This window comes from Pristis pectinata, chromosome 28 (assembly GCF_009764475.1).
Source record: "Pristis pectinata isolate sPriPec2 chromosome 28, sPriPec2.1.pri, whole genome shotgun sequence".
Classification (NCBI taxonomy): domain Eukaryota; kingdom Metazoa; phylum Chordata; class Chondrichthyes; order Rhinopristiformes; family Pristidae; genus Pristis; species Pristis pectinata.
In genome coordinates this window covers 31,081,439-31,098,005 of record NC_067432.1, presented here as the reverse complement: position 1 = coordinate 31,098,005, position 16,567 = coordinate 31,081,439, and the positions used below count along the sequence as shown (strand labels likewise).

Below are 16,567 nucleotides of genomic sequence, written 5' to 3'. Positions count from 1 at the left end.
TAACACATCTATCTCCCCCTGCAAATCTAGTTTACCCCCCCCCCCCCCCCAAGCAGCACTAGCAAACCTACCCACAAGAATGTTAGTCCTCCTCCAGTTCAGGTGCAAACCATCCTGTCAGAACAGGTCCCACCTTCCCTGGAACAAGGCCCAATTGTCTAGAAACATGAAGCCCCCCTCCTGCACCAATTCCTTAGCCACATATTTAGCTGCATGATCCTATTTCTAGCCTCACTAGCTCATGGCACAGGTAGCAATCTTGAGATTGCAACCTTGGAGGTCCTGTCCTTCAACTTTGCACCTAATTCTCTAAACTCTTTGCAGGACCTCCTCTTTCCTAGCCACATCATTGGTCCCTACGTGGACCACAACATCTGGCTGCTCATTCTCCTTCCTGAGAATATCAAGAACTTGATCTGAGACATCAGACTCTGGTGCCAGACCATCCAGGATTCTTGATCTCTTCCACAGAACATCTTATCCATCCCCCTAACTATCAAATCCCCTATCACTACTGCTTTCTTCTTTTCCCTCCTTCCTTTCTGAGCCAAGAGTCCCATCTCAGTGGGAGAGACACAACCACTGCAACTTGTCCCTGGTAGGTCATCCCCACCAGCAGTATCCAAAACGGTATACTTATTGTTGATGGGAACAGCCACAGGGATGCTCTGCTCTTTCTGTCTATACCCCTTCGTTAACAGTCACCCAGCTACCTGCCTCCTGACTTTTAGTGGTGACTATCTCCCTGAAACTGCCATCTATTTCTGCCTCATGAATGATTCAGAGTTCATCCAGATCCTGCTCCAGTTCCCTAACTCAGTCTGTCAGGAGCTGCAGCTGGATGCAGCTTTTACAGGTGTAGTCATCAGGGACAAGTGTGTTGTCCCTGGCTTCCTACATACTGCATTCAGAGCACACAACTGCCATCACTACCTACTCCTAAGTTAATTAAATTATAGGAACCTACTGGCCTTACTTCTCTGGGAGCAAGCTCTTTGCCAAAAAGCTCAAAAGCTCAAAAGCTCAAAAGCTCAAAAGCTCAAAAGCTCAAAAGCTCAAAAGCTCAAAAGCTCAAAAGCTCAAAAGCTCAAAAGCTCAAAAGCTCAAAAGCTCAAAAGCTCCACTCTTACTCTGGGCCACACACACACACTGGCTGCTCTGCTTCAGTTACCCCTCCTTATATTTGTCACTGCCAATTACCTCAAGTACACACTCCCTCTAATCAAGCACTCAACACTCTGTTTAACCCTTCAGTTGCCCTCCACTTCTTAAGCTTTTTAAATACATTCACCGTAGCTGAAAGGGACTTTCTGCTCCAGTGGCTGCTGGGCTCCTTCTGTAAAAGAAAAGCCCGCGAAACGCACAAGCTTTTTAAATACACTCACCGGACCTGAAAGGGACTTGCTGCTCCAGTGGCTGCTGGGCTCCTTCTGTAAAAGAAAAGCCCACGAAATGCACAAGCTTTTTAAATACACTCACCGGACCTGAAAGGGACTTTCTGCTCCAATGGCTGCCGGGCTCCTTCTGTAAAAGAAAAGCCCGCGAAACACTCAAGCTTTTTAAATACACTCACCGGACCTGAAAGGGACTTTCTACTCCAATGGCTCCTGGGAATAGTGTAGAAGGTTGCTGTAGATTACAACAAGATATTGATAGAATGCAGAGCTGGGCTGAGAAGTGGCAGATGGAGTTCAACCTGGATAAGTGTGAAGTGATACACTGCAGGAGATCGAATTCGAAGGCAGAATACAAGGTTAATGGCAGGACTTTTAGCAGTGTGGAGGAACAGAGGGATCTTGGGGTCCACGTCCATAGATCCATCAAGGTTGCCGCACAGGTTGAGAGGGTTGTTAAGAAGGTGTTGGCCTTCATTAGTCGGGGTATTGAGTTCAAGAGCTGAGAGGTGATGTTGCAGCTCTGTAGAACTCTGGTCAGACCACACTTGGAGTATTGTGTTCAGTTCTGGTCACTTCATTATTGAAAGGATGTGGAAGCTTTAGCAAGGGTGCAGAGGAGATTTACCAGGATATTGCCTGGATTGGAGAGCATTTCTTATGAGGATAGGTTGAGCGAGCTAGGGCTTTTCTTTTTGGAGAGAAGGAAGATGAGAGGTGACTTGATAGAGGTGTACAGGATGACAAGAGGCATAGTTCAAGTGGACAGTAAGAGACTTTTTCCCAGGGTGACAATAGCTAAGACGAGGGGACATAATTTTAAGGTGATTAGTGTATAAGGGGGATGTCAGGGGTAAGTGTTTTACACAGAGAGTGGTGGGTGCGTGGAATGTACTGCCGGCAGAGGTTGTGGGGGCAGATGCATTAGGGACGTTTAAGATACTCTTAGATGGACACATGAATGACAGAAAAATAGGGGGCTATGTGGGACAGAAGGGTTAGATGGATCTTAGAGCAGGATAATATGTCGGCAAAACATTGTGGGCTGAAGGGCCTGTACTGAGCTGTAGTGTTCTGTGTTCTATGTTCTATGTTCTATGTTCTACGACCTTGCCTGTGGCTAGGGAGAACATGAAGATCTTGGTCAAGGCCCCAGCAATCTCTTGCCTATCTCAATAACCTGGGGTATATCCCATCAGGCCCTGGGAACTTACCCATCTTAAGATGAAGTGCTTAATTGTAAGTAGAATATATTATGTAATATTTTAACCATTCCACTTTGTTAAAATATTATAGACATAAGAACATACAGCATACAAGCAGGCCCTTCTGCCTATCATGTCTGCACCATGTAAAACCATACACGTTCTATAACATTCCTACTGGAGTTGATGGATGTTTGGTGAAAAAATAGGTTGCAAGGAAATAAGTGGTAAACAGGACTGATGGGAGTACACTCAAGACAGCATGGAATCTGGACCAAATGGTCGAGAAGTATTGAGAAAAAAATTGGGGGAAAAACACAATGAACTGTTGGGTAGCAATGAATAAAATAATCTTTTATTCTTCACAAAAGAGCACAGCAAGGCTGCACAATTGTAATATCTACAAGTGACACATCACAAACATAATCATGCACCATTTAAACTTTTCAGAATTTAAAAATACTCTATTTAGTAAATGCTTTGGATTAGATGGACTTATCACACAATGGAAATATATCTATTCTTTAGAGTTTGGTACGAAGCTAAACTGTGTCAGATAGGGAAGAAAAGCAACAATATAAATCTGGTAATCATGCCATGCTTTGATAAAAGGATGAAAAAGAATAGTCATGTTTACTTTGTACTCCAGTGTTGAAACCAGCCAAAAATATTAAAAATATTATTCTCTCTGGAAGTCTGATTTTCTATTAATTATCCTTTATGATATACAGTGGAGATGCATTTGTAAAAAGCCATTTCCAAAATTATCTAAGATATACATTTCATCATCTACAAAAGGATATCCAAGTTTGAACAGTTCTTAAAGGTGATTATTTTTCTATCAACTTCGATTTGTTAGTTTCTCGTGTAATTTCAAAGTGAAAAATTAAGTTTCATTAGAAATATTCAGCTCTGACTTAAATGCATAAATACATATTCATGTCTGATAACTCTTCTAATAACATTAAAGAACAAAAAATAGTAAAGCCTCATGTTAGTAAAATTCTTTATAAAGCAGTAATGGAATTGGTACTTGAAATGCAAACTGTATTGGTACAAGGAAAAGCATTACTGAATTCCATTCCATGTTCTAAAGGTTTTTGGTTAGAATTCTGTTTTCAAGGCAGTGAAACAGGTTAGAAAGAAACACTGAAGCTGTGTACAGCAAACTCACTTGTGGATTTTTTTTGTATAAAGCATGCTGCAATATATCTGTAGAATCAAGGCACATTTTCATGGTCTGCAGTTGGTTAGGATTGGCTTTTCCATGTTCTCAAAGCCAGTTGTGTTTAAAAATAAAGAATAAATCATTCACACAGCATGTGTGATTACACTTTGTTATTTCATGATTTAAATCCCAAAAATATCATGTATTATGCACAATGACACGACAATAAAGTCATTATCTATTGTGTTCCAACAAACACTTAAGTCGGAAGTGCAAAGTGATCGTGACCATTGCAGGCTGAAAAATTTTATTTCTTGAAAGAAACTACGCACAGATCATCAACAGCTTTCCACTAAAATGGCCTGACTTTTTACAACATCCAGCAGATGCAAGGGCTAAAACTGAAAGTAAACTCCCTTCATCTAAAGTTCCTCTCCTAGACGGGTTTCTTAAGATATAGTTCACTTCCTGATGAGATGATTGGCAGCTGGTTATCCACATGGTAACTGATCAGATGACTGACGCTGTCAAATATGTGATCCTTCGTTCTCACCTTCGTAGGAAAGAAAAAGGCGGCAAACACATAATGAACTAAATAAAAAGTAATCTCATGTAAAATTCAATATACTTCAAAACAACAAATCCTTTAGGCCAAAGGCTGCAAAATGCATTTCCAAGTTCAAATAATTAAAAACAATAAGATCAATACTATTAAACTTTGAATTGGATGTGAGATAACAATTCACACAAGCTGACAATCTGCTGTTATTGTGAATTATATTCAATACAGTAATCATTACTCTGGTTAAATACAATTGGAAGCTTACTTCTTGGGAAGCATTGTGAAGGATGCAAGAGGTTGGAGGTGATTGAAGTGCAGCAGTTCTTAGTGCCCTAAGAGCCCAATAATAGCCCTAAGCTCTTATTAGCTCTCTGTGTAGGTACCGGCAAACATTTCTCCAGTCCCTATGATCATTTGGCATTCCTTTGTTTAGTTCTGCAATATGTTTTCTTGGTGCTATTAAATCATTTCCAAATTGCAGAACATGGATCACTTCACCTTAGACCCTTTAGCAAACTTGATTGGAATAAAAATAATTTAAATTGACCTGAACAAAAAAACTTGTTTGTTCTATTAGTTTTACCCCTAGTAAACTGTTCCCAAGTTAGAAGGTTGTCCCAATCCGAAGGCTTGAGCACAACAATTTAAGGCTATACTCCAGTGCAGTCTTAAGGAATGTTACTCTGGCAGAGATGCTGTCTTCCTTGGTGTGCTGCAGGGTCCCCCTGTTGTCTGATCTCTCTCTGTAAATACTAAATTATTTTGGCAATGGCTAATGTTTAGGTCTCGATGAAGATTACTACAATGGATTATCTTATTGTCACTGTTACCTTTTGTGGAACCTTGTTGTTGGGTACCTGAGTTGTTGTATTTACTGTGTTAAATAGCGACTACACTTAATATACCTCACATGTTGTAAAATCACTTGTCCAACAAACCAATTAGGACTAAAGACAGTGGATGCCAGCAAGGTACTTCTCAATGAAAGTAATTTCTTCATGGATGTCATTCGAACCTGTTATCATTCAACATTGAACATAAGAACATAAGAAATAGGAGCACAAGCATCCTATCTGGATGTATCACAGCTTGGTCCAGCAACTGCTCTGCCCAGGACCGCAAGAAACTGCAGAGAGTTGTAGACACAGCCCAGCGCATCATGGACACCAGCCTCCCCTCCTTGGACTCTGTCTTTACCTCTCGCTGCCTTGGTGAAGCAGCCAGCATAATCAAAGACCCCATGCACCTGGGTCATTCTCTTTTCTCTCCTCTTCCATCAGGTAGAAGATGCAGGAACCTGAGGGCACGTACCACCAGACTTAAGGACAGCTTCTACCCCACTATGATAAGACTATTGAACCGTTCCCTTATATGTTGAGATGGACTATGACCTCACGATCTACCTTGTTGTGACCTTGCACCTTATTGCACTGCGCTTTCTCTGTAGCTGTGACTCCTTACTCTGTACTGTTATTGATTTTACCTGTACTACATCAATGCAGTCTGTACTAACCCAATGTAACTGCACTGTGTAATGAATTGACCTGTACAATCGGTATGCAAGACAGGTTTTTCACTGTACCTCGGTACAAGTGACAATGATAAACCAATACCAATACCAGGAGGAGAACATCTGGCCTGTCAATTCTGCTCTGCCATTCAATGATATCATGGCTGATCTGTCCGTGGACTCAGTTCCACCTACCTGCCTTTTCCCCATAACCTTTAATTCCCCTACTATGGAAAAATATAACTTTGTCTTAAATATATTTATTGAGGTAGCCTCTACTGCTTCCCTGGACAGAGAATTCCACAGATTCACTACTCTGTAGGAAAAGCAGTTTCTCCTCATCTCGGTCCTAAATCTATTCCCCCAAATCTTGAGGCTATGTCCCCTGGTCTAGTCTTACCTACCAGTGGAAACAACCTTCCTGCCTCTATCTTATCTATTCCTTTCATGATTTGATATGTTTCTATAAGATCCCCTCTCATTCTTCTGAATTCCAGCGAGTATAGTCCCAGGCTCTCAATCTCTCCTGATAGGCTAACCCCCTCATCTCCTGAATCAACCTGGTGAAACTCCCCTGCACCTCCTCCAAAGCCAGTATATCTTTCCTCAAGTAACAAGATCAGAACTGCACGCAGTACTCCAGGTGCAGCCTCACCAGTACCCTGTACAGTTACGGCATAACCTCCCTGCTCTTAAATTCAAACCCTCTAGCAATGAAGGCCAACATTCCATTAGCCTTCTTGATAACCTGTTGCACCTGCAAACCAACCTTTTGCGATCCATGCACAAGCACTCCCAAGTCCCTCTGCACAACTGCATGCTGCAATCTTTCACCATTTAAATAACAATCTGATCTTCTATTTTTCCTTCCAAAGTGGATAACCATGCACTTACCAACGTCGTACTCCATCTGCCAAACGCTTGCCCACTCACTTAACCTATCTATATTTCTCTGCAGACTCTCCACATCCTCTGCATAATTTGTTTTTCCGCTCAATTTAGTGTCATCAACAAACTTTGATACATTACACTCGGTCCCCTCTTCCCAATCACTAATGTATATTGTGAACAGTTGTGGGCCCAGCATTGACCCCTGCAGCTCCCGCTCACCACTGATTGCCAACCAGAGAAACACCCATTTATCCCAACTCTCTGCCTTCTATTGGTTAACCAATCCTCTATCCATGCTGATACATTACCCCCAACTCCATGCATCCTTCTCTTATGGATGAGTCTTTTATGCAGCACCTTATCGAACGCCTTCTGAAAATCCAAGTATACAATATCCACCTGTTCCCCTCTATCCATTGCGCTCATTATATCTTTAAAGAATTCCAGTAATTTTGTCAAATAGGACCTGCCCTTCCTGAATCCATGCTGTGTCTGCCTGTTGGAACCATTTCTATCCAGATGTCTCACTATTTCTTCCTTAATGATAGCTTCAAGCATTTTTCTGACTACAGACGATAAGCTAACTGGCTTATTGTTACCTGCCTTTTGCCTACATCCTTTTTTAAATGGTGGCATGACATACGCTGTCTTCCAATCTGCCGGGACCTGCCCAGAGTCCAGAGAATTTTGGTAAATTATCACAAACACCTCTACTATAACTTTTGCCATTACTTTCAGTACCTTGGGATGCATCCTATCAGGACCAGGGGACTTGTCTACCTTTAGGCCCACTAGTTTGTTCATCACTGCTTCTTTAGTGACAGCGATTGTATTGAGGTCCTCACCTCCCATCTCTCTTCAGCATGTTAGACGTGTCTTCCACCGTGAAGACTGACACAAAATAGTCGTTCAAGACCTCGGGCATTTTGACATTACCCAATATTAATTCCCCCTTCTCATCTTCCAAGGGACCAATGTTCACTTTAGCCACCCTTTTCTGCTTTATATAATTATAAAAACTTGTACTATTTGTTTTTATATTTTGTGCTAGTTTACTTTCATAATCTATCTTCTCTTTCCTATTGCTTGCCTATTGGTTTCCTATTGGTTCCTATAACTTTCCTATTGGTTCTTTGTTGCTTTTTAGAGTTTTCCCAGTCTTCCAGTTTCCCACTACTCTTGGTGACTTTGCATGCATGAACTTTTAGCTTATGCCTTCTTTTATTTCCTTAGTTATCCAAGGCTGGCTCTCCCCATCCTTACTGTCCTTGCTTTTAACTGGAATACACTTTTGTTGAACACTGGAAAAATTGCTTTGAAAGTCTTCAACTGTCCCACCATATAGTCTGTGTTTCCCATCTACGCTAGCCTACCTCTCCCTCATCCCATTTTAGTCTCCCTTGCATAATACACTGGTTTTAGATCGAACTATTGCACCCTCCATTTATATGAGGAATTCAATCACACTATGATCACCCTTTCCAAGAGGATCCCTAACTACAAGATTGTTAATTTTACCTGTCTCACTGAACAGGACCAGATCTAAGATAGTATTTTCCCTTGTAGGTTCACTAACATGCTGTTCAAGAAAGCTATCACGGATGCATTCTATGAAGTCCTCCTCAAGACTGCCTCGACCAACTTGATTCACCCAATCTATGTGGAAGTTAAAGTCCCCCATGACAACTGCTGTTCCATTCTTACATGCATCAGATATTTCTTGGTTTATTACCTGTGTCACTGTAATGTTTTTATTTGGTGGCCTATAGACAACTCCCACCAGTGATTTTTTTCCTTTTACTATTCCTAATCTCTACCCAGATGGACTCAACATTCTGCTCCCTAGATCTTATATCGTCTCTCACTATCACCCTGATCTCATTCTTAATTGAGAGTGCTACCCCACCTCCCTTACCTTCCTGCCTGTTCTTCCATATTACCCTTGAATAGTTAATTCCCACTCATCTCCACCTTGCAACCAAGTTTCTGTAATGGCCACTAAATCATACCCCTTTGTACTGATTTGTGCCACAAGTTCACTGACCTTGTTTTGAATACTATGGGCATTCAGATAAAGTGCCCTTACACTCATTGTCCTTTTCATATCTAGTAACGTTTGTGTCCTTTGCGTTTGACTTTTCTCTACTCCACTCTTACTTTTCTCTTTTCTAACTTTTGCTCTGGTCTTTGCTTTGCTTCCTTCTGTCTTTCTGCATGGATTCCCACCCCCCTGTGATATTAGTTTCAGCCCTCCCCAACAGCATGAGCAAACAATCCCCCTAGGACGTTGATCCCAGTCCTGCCCAGGTGTAGACCATCTGGTTTGTACTGATCCCACCTCCCCCAGAACCAGTTCCAATGCCCCAGGAATCTGAATCCCTCCCTCCTGCACTACTGGTCAAGCCACATATCCGTCCTAACTATGCTGCTATTCCTACTCTGACTAGCACCTGGCACAGGTAGTAATCCTGAGATTATTACCTTTGAGGTTCTACTTTTTAATCTATCTCCTAGCTCCCTAAATTCAGCTTGTCGGACCTCATCCTGATTTTTTCCTACATCGTTGGTATCATTTGTGCACCACAACAACTGGCTTTTCACTCTCCCCTTTCAGAATACCCTGCAGCCACTCTGAGACATCCCTGACCCTTGCACCTGGGAGCAACACACCAACTGGGAGTACCGTCTGTGGCCACATAAACTCCTGTCTATTCCCCTTACTATGGAATCCCTTCCCACTTTCGCTCTGCCACTCTTTTCCCTGCCCTCCTGTGCAGCAGAGCTGCTCAAGGTGCCATGATCCTGGCTACTGCTGCCTTCCCCTGATGAGCCATCTCTGCCAACAGTATCCAAAGCGGTATTTCTGTTTTGGAGGGAGATGACCGCAGGGGACTCCTGCATTACCTTCCTGCTACTGCTCTGCCCGTTGGTCACCCGTTCCTTATCTTTGACTCATCACCTGTGGCCAATGGGAACCTCAGAAAGACCGATCAACTCAGTGAAGCCTTAGGGCCAGATGTAGGACTTTCGTAACTCTCAATTGTGTTGCATAATAAGCTTTCAGGATTTAGACAGCAACTTGCAGAGGTTGATTGGGATCTGGAAGGTTAAACATACGGGATCTAGGGTGAGGTACCCAATTGGTAGTGAAGGGTTGTTTTTCAGATTAGAGGCCTTTGAGTAGTGGTGTACCGCAGGGGTCGGTGCTGGGTCCCCTGTTGTTTGTCATTTATATTAATGATTTGGATGAGAATGTAGGCATGGTTAGTAAGTTTGAAGATGACACCAACATTGGTGGTGTAGTGGACAGCGAAAAACGTTATAACAGGATATTAATCAACTGGGAAAGTGGGCAAAGGAGTGGCAGGTGGAATTGAATTCAAACAAATCTGAAGTGAAACCTTTTGGGAAGTTAACCAGGCCAGGACATACACATTAATACTGGTGAATGTTACTGAATAGAGAGACCTATAGTACATGTACATATTTCCCTGAAAGTGGTGACGCAGGTAAACAGGGTGGTGAAGAAAGTGTTTGGTGTGCTTGCCTTCATTGAACATGACATTGAATACAAGAGTTGGGAGATCATGTTCCAGTTGTACAAACCATTGGTTTAGACCATACTTGGAGCATTGTGTGCAGATCTGGTCACCTCGCTATAGAAAGGATGTGTTTAAGCTACAGAGGATGAAGAAAAGATTCACAAGTTTGTTGCCTGGATGGCAAGGCTTGTGTTATGAGGAGAGATTGGATAGGTTGGAACTCTTCCATGGAGCAAAGGAGGCTGAAGAATGACCTTGCAGAGTTTCATAAAATTATGAAAGGTATTGGTATTGGTTTATTATTGTAACTTGCAGATAGGGTAAGTAGTCACAATTTTATTCCAGGGTAGGGGAGCATAAAACTAGAGGGCATAGGTTTAAGGTGAGAGGGGAAAAGTTAAAGAGGATCTGAGGGACATTTTTCACACAGCTGGTGGTGAATATATGGAACAAGCTGCCAGAGGAGATGGTGGAGACAGGTACAACTACAATGTTTGAAAACACATTTGGATGGATGCTTGGATAGGAAAGATTGAAAGGAATATGGGCCAAAGGCAGGCAAATGAGATTAGTTTAGATGGGTATCTTGGTCGATATGGACGAGTTGGGCCGAAGGACCTGTTTCTATGCTGTATAAGTATGAATCTATTTAAGCTTTAACTATAGACAAAAATGAAAAACTAAAATAATATTTGTATTACGAGACTCAGCAAAGTTATACCCAAGTGGACATTTTAAAAAAGCTTTTGAAATGTACTTGACCTTCTCATTTTTGTTTTGTGATCCTATTATGATGTCTAAGATACAGCTGCTACCTGGGATCTCACCATTTGGGATCCAGTGGCTCTCCTTTTCAACTTCCTTCAGTCTGGAGTGGTTGGGGCAAATTTGTGATTACTTTGGATGTCAGTTGGGAGCAGAGGCAGGTCACCACTGTCAGTTCATTTTAGGACAAATTATTATTTATGGAAAAGGTAGCAAGCAACCATAAATAAATAATATACACAAATTAGCAGAAGGAAGCAAACTTTACTTAAGAGGAATATTGAAATGTTCTGGAACAATTATTGAAATGAAATGTTCCCCCTTTGGGTACATTTCTTTCCTACAGCAATGCAACGAGATAATGGGATTTTTTTCAGCAGCATTTCTGAAACTGAATAATTCTAATTATCTGGAAATGTATAATGAATTTTGGGTTCCATAATTCAGGTAAGCTAATTTGGATTTGTTAAAAATCAAAATATTCTCACATTACATTATAGAATACAGTGCTTATTTCAAAAGAAACAAGGTTTGACAATTAAAACCTCTACAATAGTTATTTTGCCAAAATGAAATGCTCTTGTAAGACACTTAATTAAACTGTTTTCTTTTCAATACACAGCCCATATAAAGCAGTACTTCAGCTTTAAATCTTACCATGCCTTCAGGGTCCACCAGGAGCAAGTGTTTGGCTTGTCCGCCCTGTAGCCCAGTCAGTACGTACTGTCCTGATGTAGTCATGCTTTCCCGCACCAGAAAGTCACCATCGTTTATCAGCAGCTTCTCAGCTTCCTGCCTGCTCATCCTTCCGCAGTACCAGATTTCCTTCATGAGCTGCTTTCTCATGGAAGAGAGGGTTGCAGGCATGGGCATCACAACTGGGTTTTTGCCTGTTGTGCTGTTCTGAGAAACTTCAGTGAATTGACACCATGGATGAATAAAGACATAAGAGAACAACTGAGGGTAAGTGGCATCATATGTTATACATGGTCAAGTCAAGTCGATTTTATTGTCATGTGGACAAGTACGGTGAGGTACAGATACAATGAACAAACAAGCTATGTACAACACACAAAATATAAATTATACATAAATTATACAAGACAGTGAAGAGAGAGAGAAAAAAGATTATGCAAAAACAAGACATTAGTTAAAAAAAAAAGGCACAATCAGAGACAAGTCCATGGTGGTGCAAGAGGTCTGTAGTGTTCTGTTGCTGAGGTAGGGTTAGGGTTGTGCAGGTCAGTTCAAGAACCTGATGGTTGTAGGAAAGTAACTGTTCCCGAACCTGGTGGTGTGGGACTTCAGGCTTCTGTACCACAGCAGGGTAGGGTACAACAAAGGTTAGAAGATGGGTCAAAAAATTTGTAAGTTACAGAGGAATATTCCACAGGAACAGGAATTTTGAAAAATGGTTCCTAATTTGGATGCTGCTGGGGGGCAGGGGGATGGGGAGCACCTTTCTGGGCACAGCAGCACAAGCCAGGTCAGTGGCACTGTGACTGGCTCTGAGGCTCAGCAGGTATGAGAGAAGTCAGGCAGGGTGGTAGGAGACTCCATAGTTAGGGGTACAGACAGGAGATGCTGTGGCTGCAAGAGAGATGCCAGGATGGCATGTTGCCTCCTGGACCCAGGGTCAGGGATCTTCTTGGAGTGGCTGCAGATCATTCTCAAGGGGGAAGGTGAGCAGCCAGAGGTCGTAGTGCATCTTGGTACCAATGACATGGGTAGAAAGATGGATGAGGTCCTGCGCAGTGAACATAGGGAGTTTGGAGAGAACCTAAAAAGCAGGACCTCAAGGGCAGTAATCTCTGGATTACTTCCAGTGCCACGTGCTGTTGAGGGCAGAAATAGAAAGATGGCTCAGATGAATGTATGGCTGAGGAGCTGGTGCAGGGGGCAGGAATTCAAGTTTTTGGATCATTGGGATCTCTTGTGGGATAGAGGTAACCCGTACAAGAGGGACAGGTTGCACCTGAACTAGAAGGGGACCAATATCTTGTCTGGGAGATTTACTAGTTCTACTTAGGAGGGTTTAAACAAGTGGCAGAGGGTTGGGGCCCTGAACAGTAGAGCAGCTGATGAGAAATCGGGGGATAATACTGTAGCCAATGAGAGCAAGTTTAGTTACAGAGTCATAGACTCGTAGAACAATACAGGCCTTTTGGCCTAACAAGTCTATGCCAATTATTTATATAAATAACGAATAACAAGAGACCCAACACCAACCCCTACGGCACACCACTAGTCACCGGTCTCCATTCTGAGAACCAACCTTCAATCACTACCCTCTGCTTCCCACCTCCAAGCCGATTTTGAATCCACCTAATTAGCTCTCCCTGAATTTCATGGGTCCTAAACTTCCAGACCAGCCTACTATGCAGGGCCTTGTCGAAGGCCTTGCTAAAGTCCATATAGACAACATCCACTGCCTTACCCTCGTCTACCCTTTTGGTTTCCTCTTTAAACACTCTAAAAGTTTCAACAAGCATGCACAAATTGTGTCAAGATAGAAGAGTATTGTAAAGGGAGAGGAAAGACCATCAGTTTAAATACAAGAGGCTTGACAGGTAAGGCGAATGAACTCAGGGTGTGTGTTGGCTCTGGTAACCAGGATATCATCACCATAACAGAAAGGTAGCTGAGGGAAGGGCAGGACTGGCAGTTCAATGTTCCAGGATACAGATCCCACAGGTGTGACAGAGGGACAGGTAAGTGAGGGGGTTGGGGGGGGAGCTGCCTTCTAGATGAAAGAGGACATAACAACAGTTATTAGAGGGGATATTCTTTGGGGATCATCAAGTGAGGCCGAAACAAGAAGGGGATGGTCACTCTGACAGGATTGTATTTTAGGCCCTCCAATAGTCAGTGGGAATTAGAGGAGCAGATGCATAGAGAGATTGCAGCTGGTTGTAAACATAATAGGGCAGTATTAGTAGGAGATTTTAACTTCCCTAATATTGACTGGGCCAACCATCGAGTAAAAGGCTTGGATGGAGTGAAATGTGTCCAAGAATGCTTCCTTTATCAATATATAGAGGGAACTACAAGAGAGGGTGCAACACTGCACCTCCTCCTGGGGAATGAGGTAGGACAGGTGGCAGAAGTGTCTACTGGGGAGCACTTTTATTTGATTTTGGAGAATTTTATTTCGGAGAATTTGACCAAAATTCTATTAGTTTTAAAATAGATATGGAGAAGGATACGACCGGTTCACAGGTCAGGGTCCTGAACTGGGGCAGAGCAAATTTTGGAGCCATTAGGCAGGATCCTTCAGAGGTTGATTGGGTGAGATTGTTTGCAGGGAAAGGAGTATCTACCAAGAGGGAGACCTTTAAAAGTGTGATGTCAAGAGTTCAGGCCCTGAATGTTCCTGCTGGGGTGAAGGGCAAGGCTGGCAGGTTTTGGTAACCCTGGTTGATGAGAGATATTGAGGCTCTGGTTAAGAAAAAGAGGGAGGCATACACTGTGCAAAAGCAATTGGGAACGAGTGAATCTATTGTTGACTACAAGTGTAGGAGTGCACTTAAGAGAGAAGTTAGGAGGGAAAAACAAAAGAGGATGTGAGAAGGATCCAGCAGGAAAAGTGAGGCAAAATCCCAAGAGTTTGCAGATGATAACAAAATAAGTGGCGTTGTAGAACATAGAACATTACAGCACTGTACAGGCCCTTCGGCCCATGATGTTGTGCTGACCTTTTAACCTACTCTAAGATCTATCTATCCATTCCCTCCCACATACCCCTCCATTTTTCTATCATCCATGTGCCTATCTAAGAGTCTCTGAAATGCCCCTAATGCATCTGCCTCTACCAGCACCCCTAGCAGTGCGTTCCACACACCCACCACTCTGTGTGTAAAAAGCTTACCTCTGATATCCTTCCTGTACTTTCCTCCAGTCACCTTAAAATTATGTCCCCTCGTGTTAGCCGTTTCCACCCTGGGAAAAAGTCTCTGACTGTCCACTCGATCTATGCCTCTTATCACCTGCTATCCCTCTATCAGATCACCTCTCATCCTCCTGCTCTCCAAAGAGAAAAGCCCTCACTCACTTAACCTATCCTCATAGGATATGCTCTCCAATCCAGGTAGCATCCTGGTAAATCTCCTCTGCACCCTTTCTAAAGCCTCTACATCCTTCCTATAGTGAGGCGACCAGAACGGAACACAATATTCCAAGTGTGGTCTAACCAGGGCTTTATAGAGTTACAACATTATCTCGCGTCTCTTGCACTCAATCCCCTAACTAATGGCCAGCACGTCATATGCCTTCTTAACAATCCTATCAACTTGCATGACAACTTTGAGGGATCTATGGACTTGGACCCCAAGATCCCTCTGTTCCTCCACACTGCTAAGAATCCTGCCATTGACCCTGTGTTCTGCCTTCAAATTCGACCTTCCAAAGTGAATCACTTCATACTTTTCCAGGTTGAACTCCATCTGCCACTTCTCAGCCCAGCTTTGCATCTTATCAATGTCCCATTGTAAACCTCGACAACGTTCTGCACTATCCACACCACTACCAACCTTTGTGTCATAGATAGTGTAGAAGGTTATGAAAAGTTACAAGGGGATCTTGATCAGCTAGATATGTGAACTGAGGATTGGCAAATCCAGATAAATGTGAGCTATTGCATTTTGGGAGATCAAAACAAGGTAGGACTTATACAATGAATGGTAGGGCCCTGGGGAGTGTTATGGACCAGAGGGACCCAGGAGTGCAAATACGTAGTTCACTGTAAGCAGCGACACAGATAGATAGGGTGTTGAAGAAGGTGTTTGGCATGCTGGCTTTATCAGTCACGAGTACAGGAGTTGGGAAGCATGTTAAACCTGTATAAGACGTTGGTGGAACCACACTTGGAGTATTGTGTGCATTTCTGGTAATCATACTATAGGAAGGATGTGATTAAGCTGGAGAGGGTGCAGAAAAGATTCACAAGGATGTTACCAGGACTATAGGCCTAGAGTTATGAAGAGACACTGGACAGGCTGGGATTTTTTGCCCTGGAGTGAAGGAGGCTGAGGGGTGACCTTATAGAGGTTTATAAAATCATGAGGGTTGTAGATATGGTGGACGATCACAGTCTTTTTCCCAGGATAGGGGACACTAAAACTAGAGGACGTAGGTTTAAGGTGAGAGGGGAAAGATTTAAAAGGAATCTGAGAGGCCTGTTTTTCACACAGAGGGTGGTGGGTACTTGGAATTAGCTACCAGAGAAAGTGGTAGAGGAGGGTGCAATTACAATGATTTGAAGCCATTTGGACAAGGTCATGGATAGAAAAGGTTTGTAGGGATATGGGCTGAATGCAGGGACTTGCGCAGATAGGTATCTTGGTCAGCATTGACGAGTTGGTCCAAAGGGCCCGTTTCTGTGGTGTATGTATGGTCTGACTTTAATTGAATTTTTAAGATTAAATTCCATAAGAATCAGAGAGCTGTACAGCAACTATTGCTCAACCATGTGAGAACTCAAACTTCAAGAAAAAAAATAATAGCTTAAGGGTTGTTGCCACAATTTTTAAGC

At 42.7% G+C, this 16,567-nt stretch overlaps 1 protein-coding gene across 3 annotated transcripts in view; it reads right to left on the bottom strand.

Annotated features, from left to right (window-relative positions):
* Window positions 1–2,957: 2,957 nt before the first annotated feature.
* LOC127583969 (SHC-transforming protein 1-like) overlaps window positions 2,958–16,567 on the bottom strand; it is a 247,755-nt gene continuing 234,145 nt past the window's right edge. For all 3 annotated transcript variants that reach the window (XM_052040440.1, XM_052040438.1, XM_052040441.1), the window contains 2 exons: window positions 11,695–11,948; window positions 2,958–4,320 (listed from right to left, as the gene is read on the bottom strand). In XM_052040440.1, the coding sequence (XP_051896400.1) occupies window positions 4,204–4,320; window positions 11,695–11,948 (371 nt within the window). In that variant the 3' untranslated portion in view covers window positions 2,958–4,203. The remainder of the gene's footprint in view (window positions 4,321–11,694; window positions 11,949–16,567) is intronic.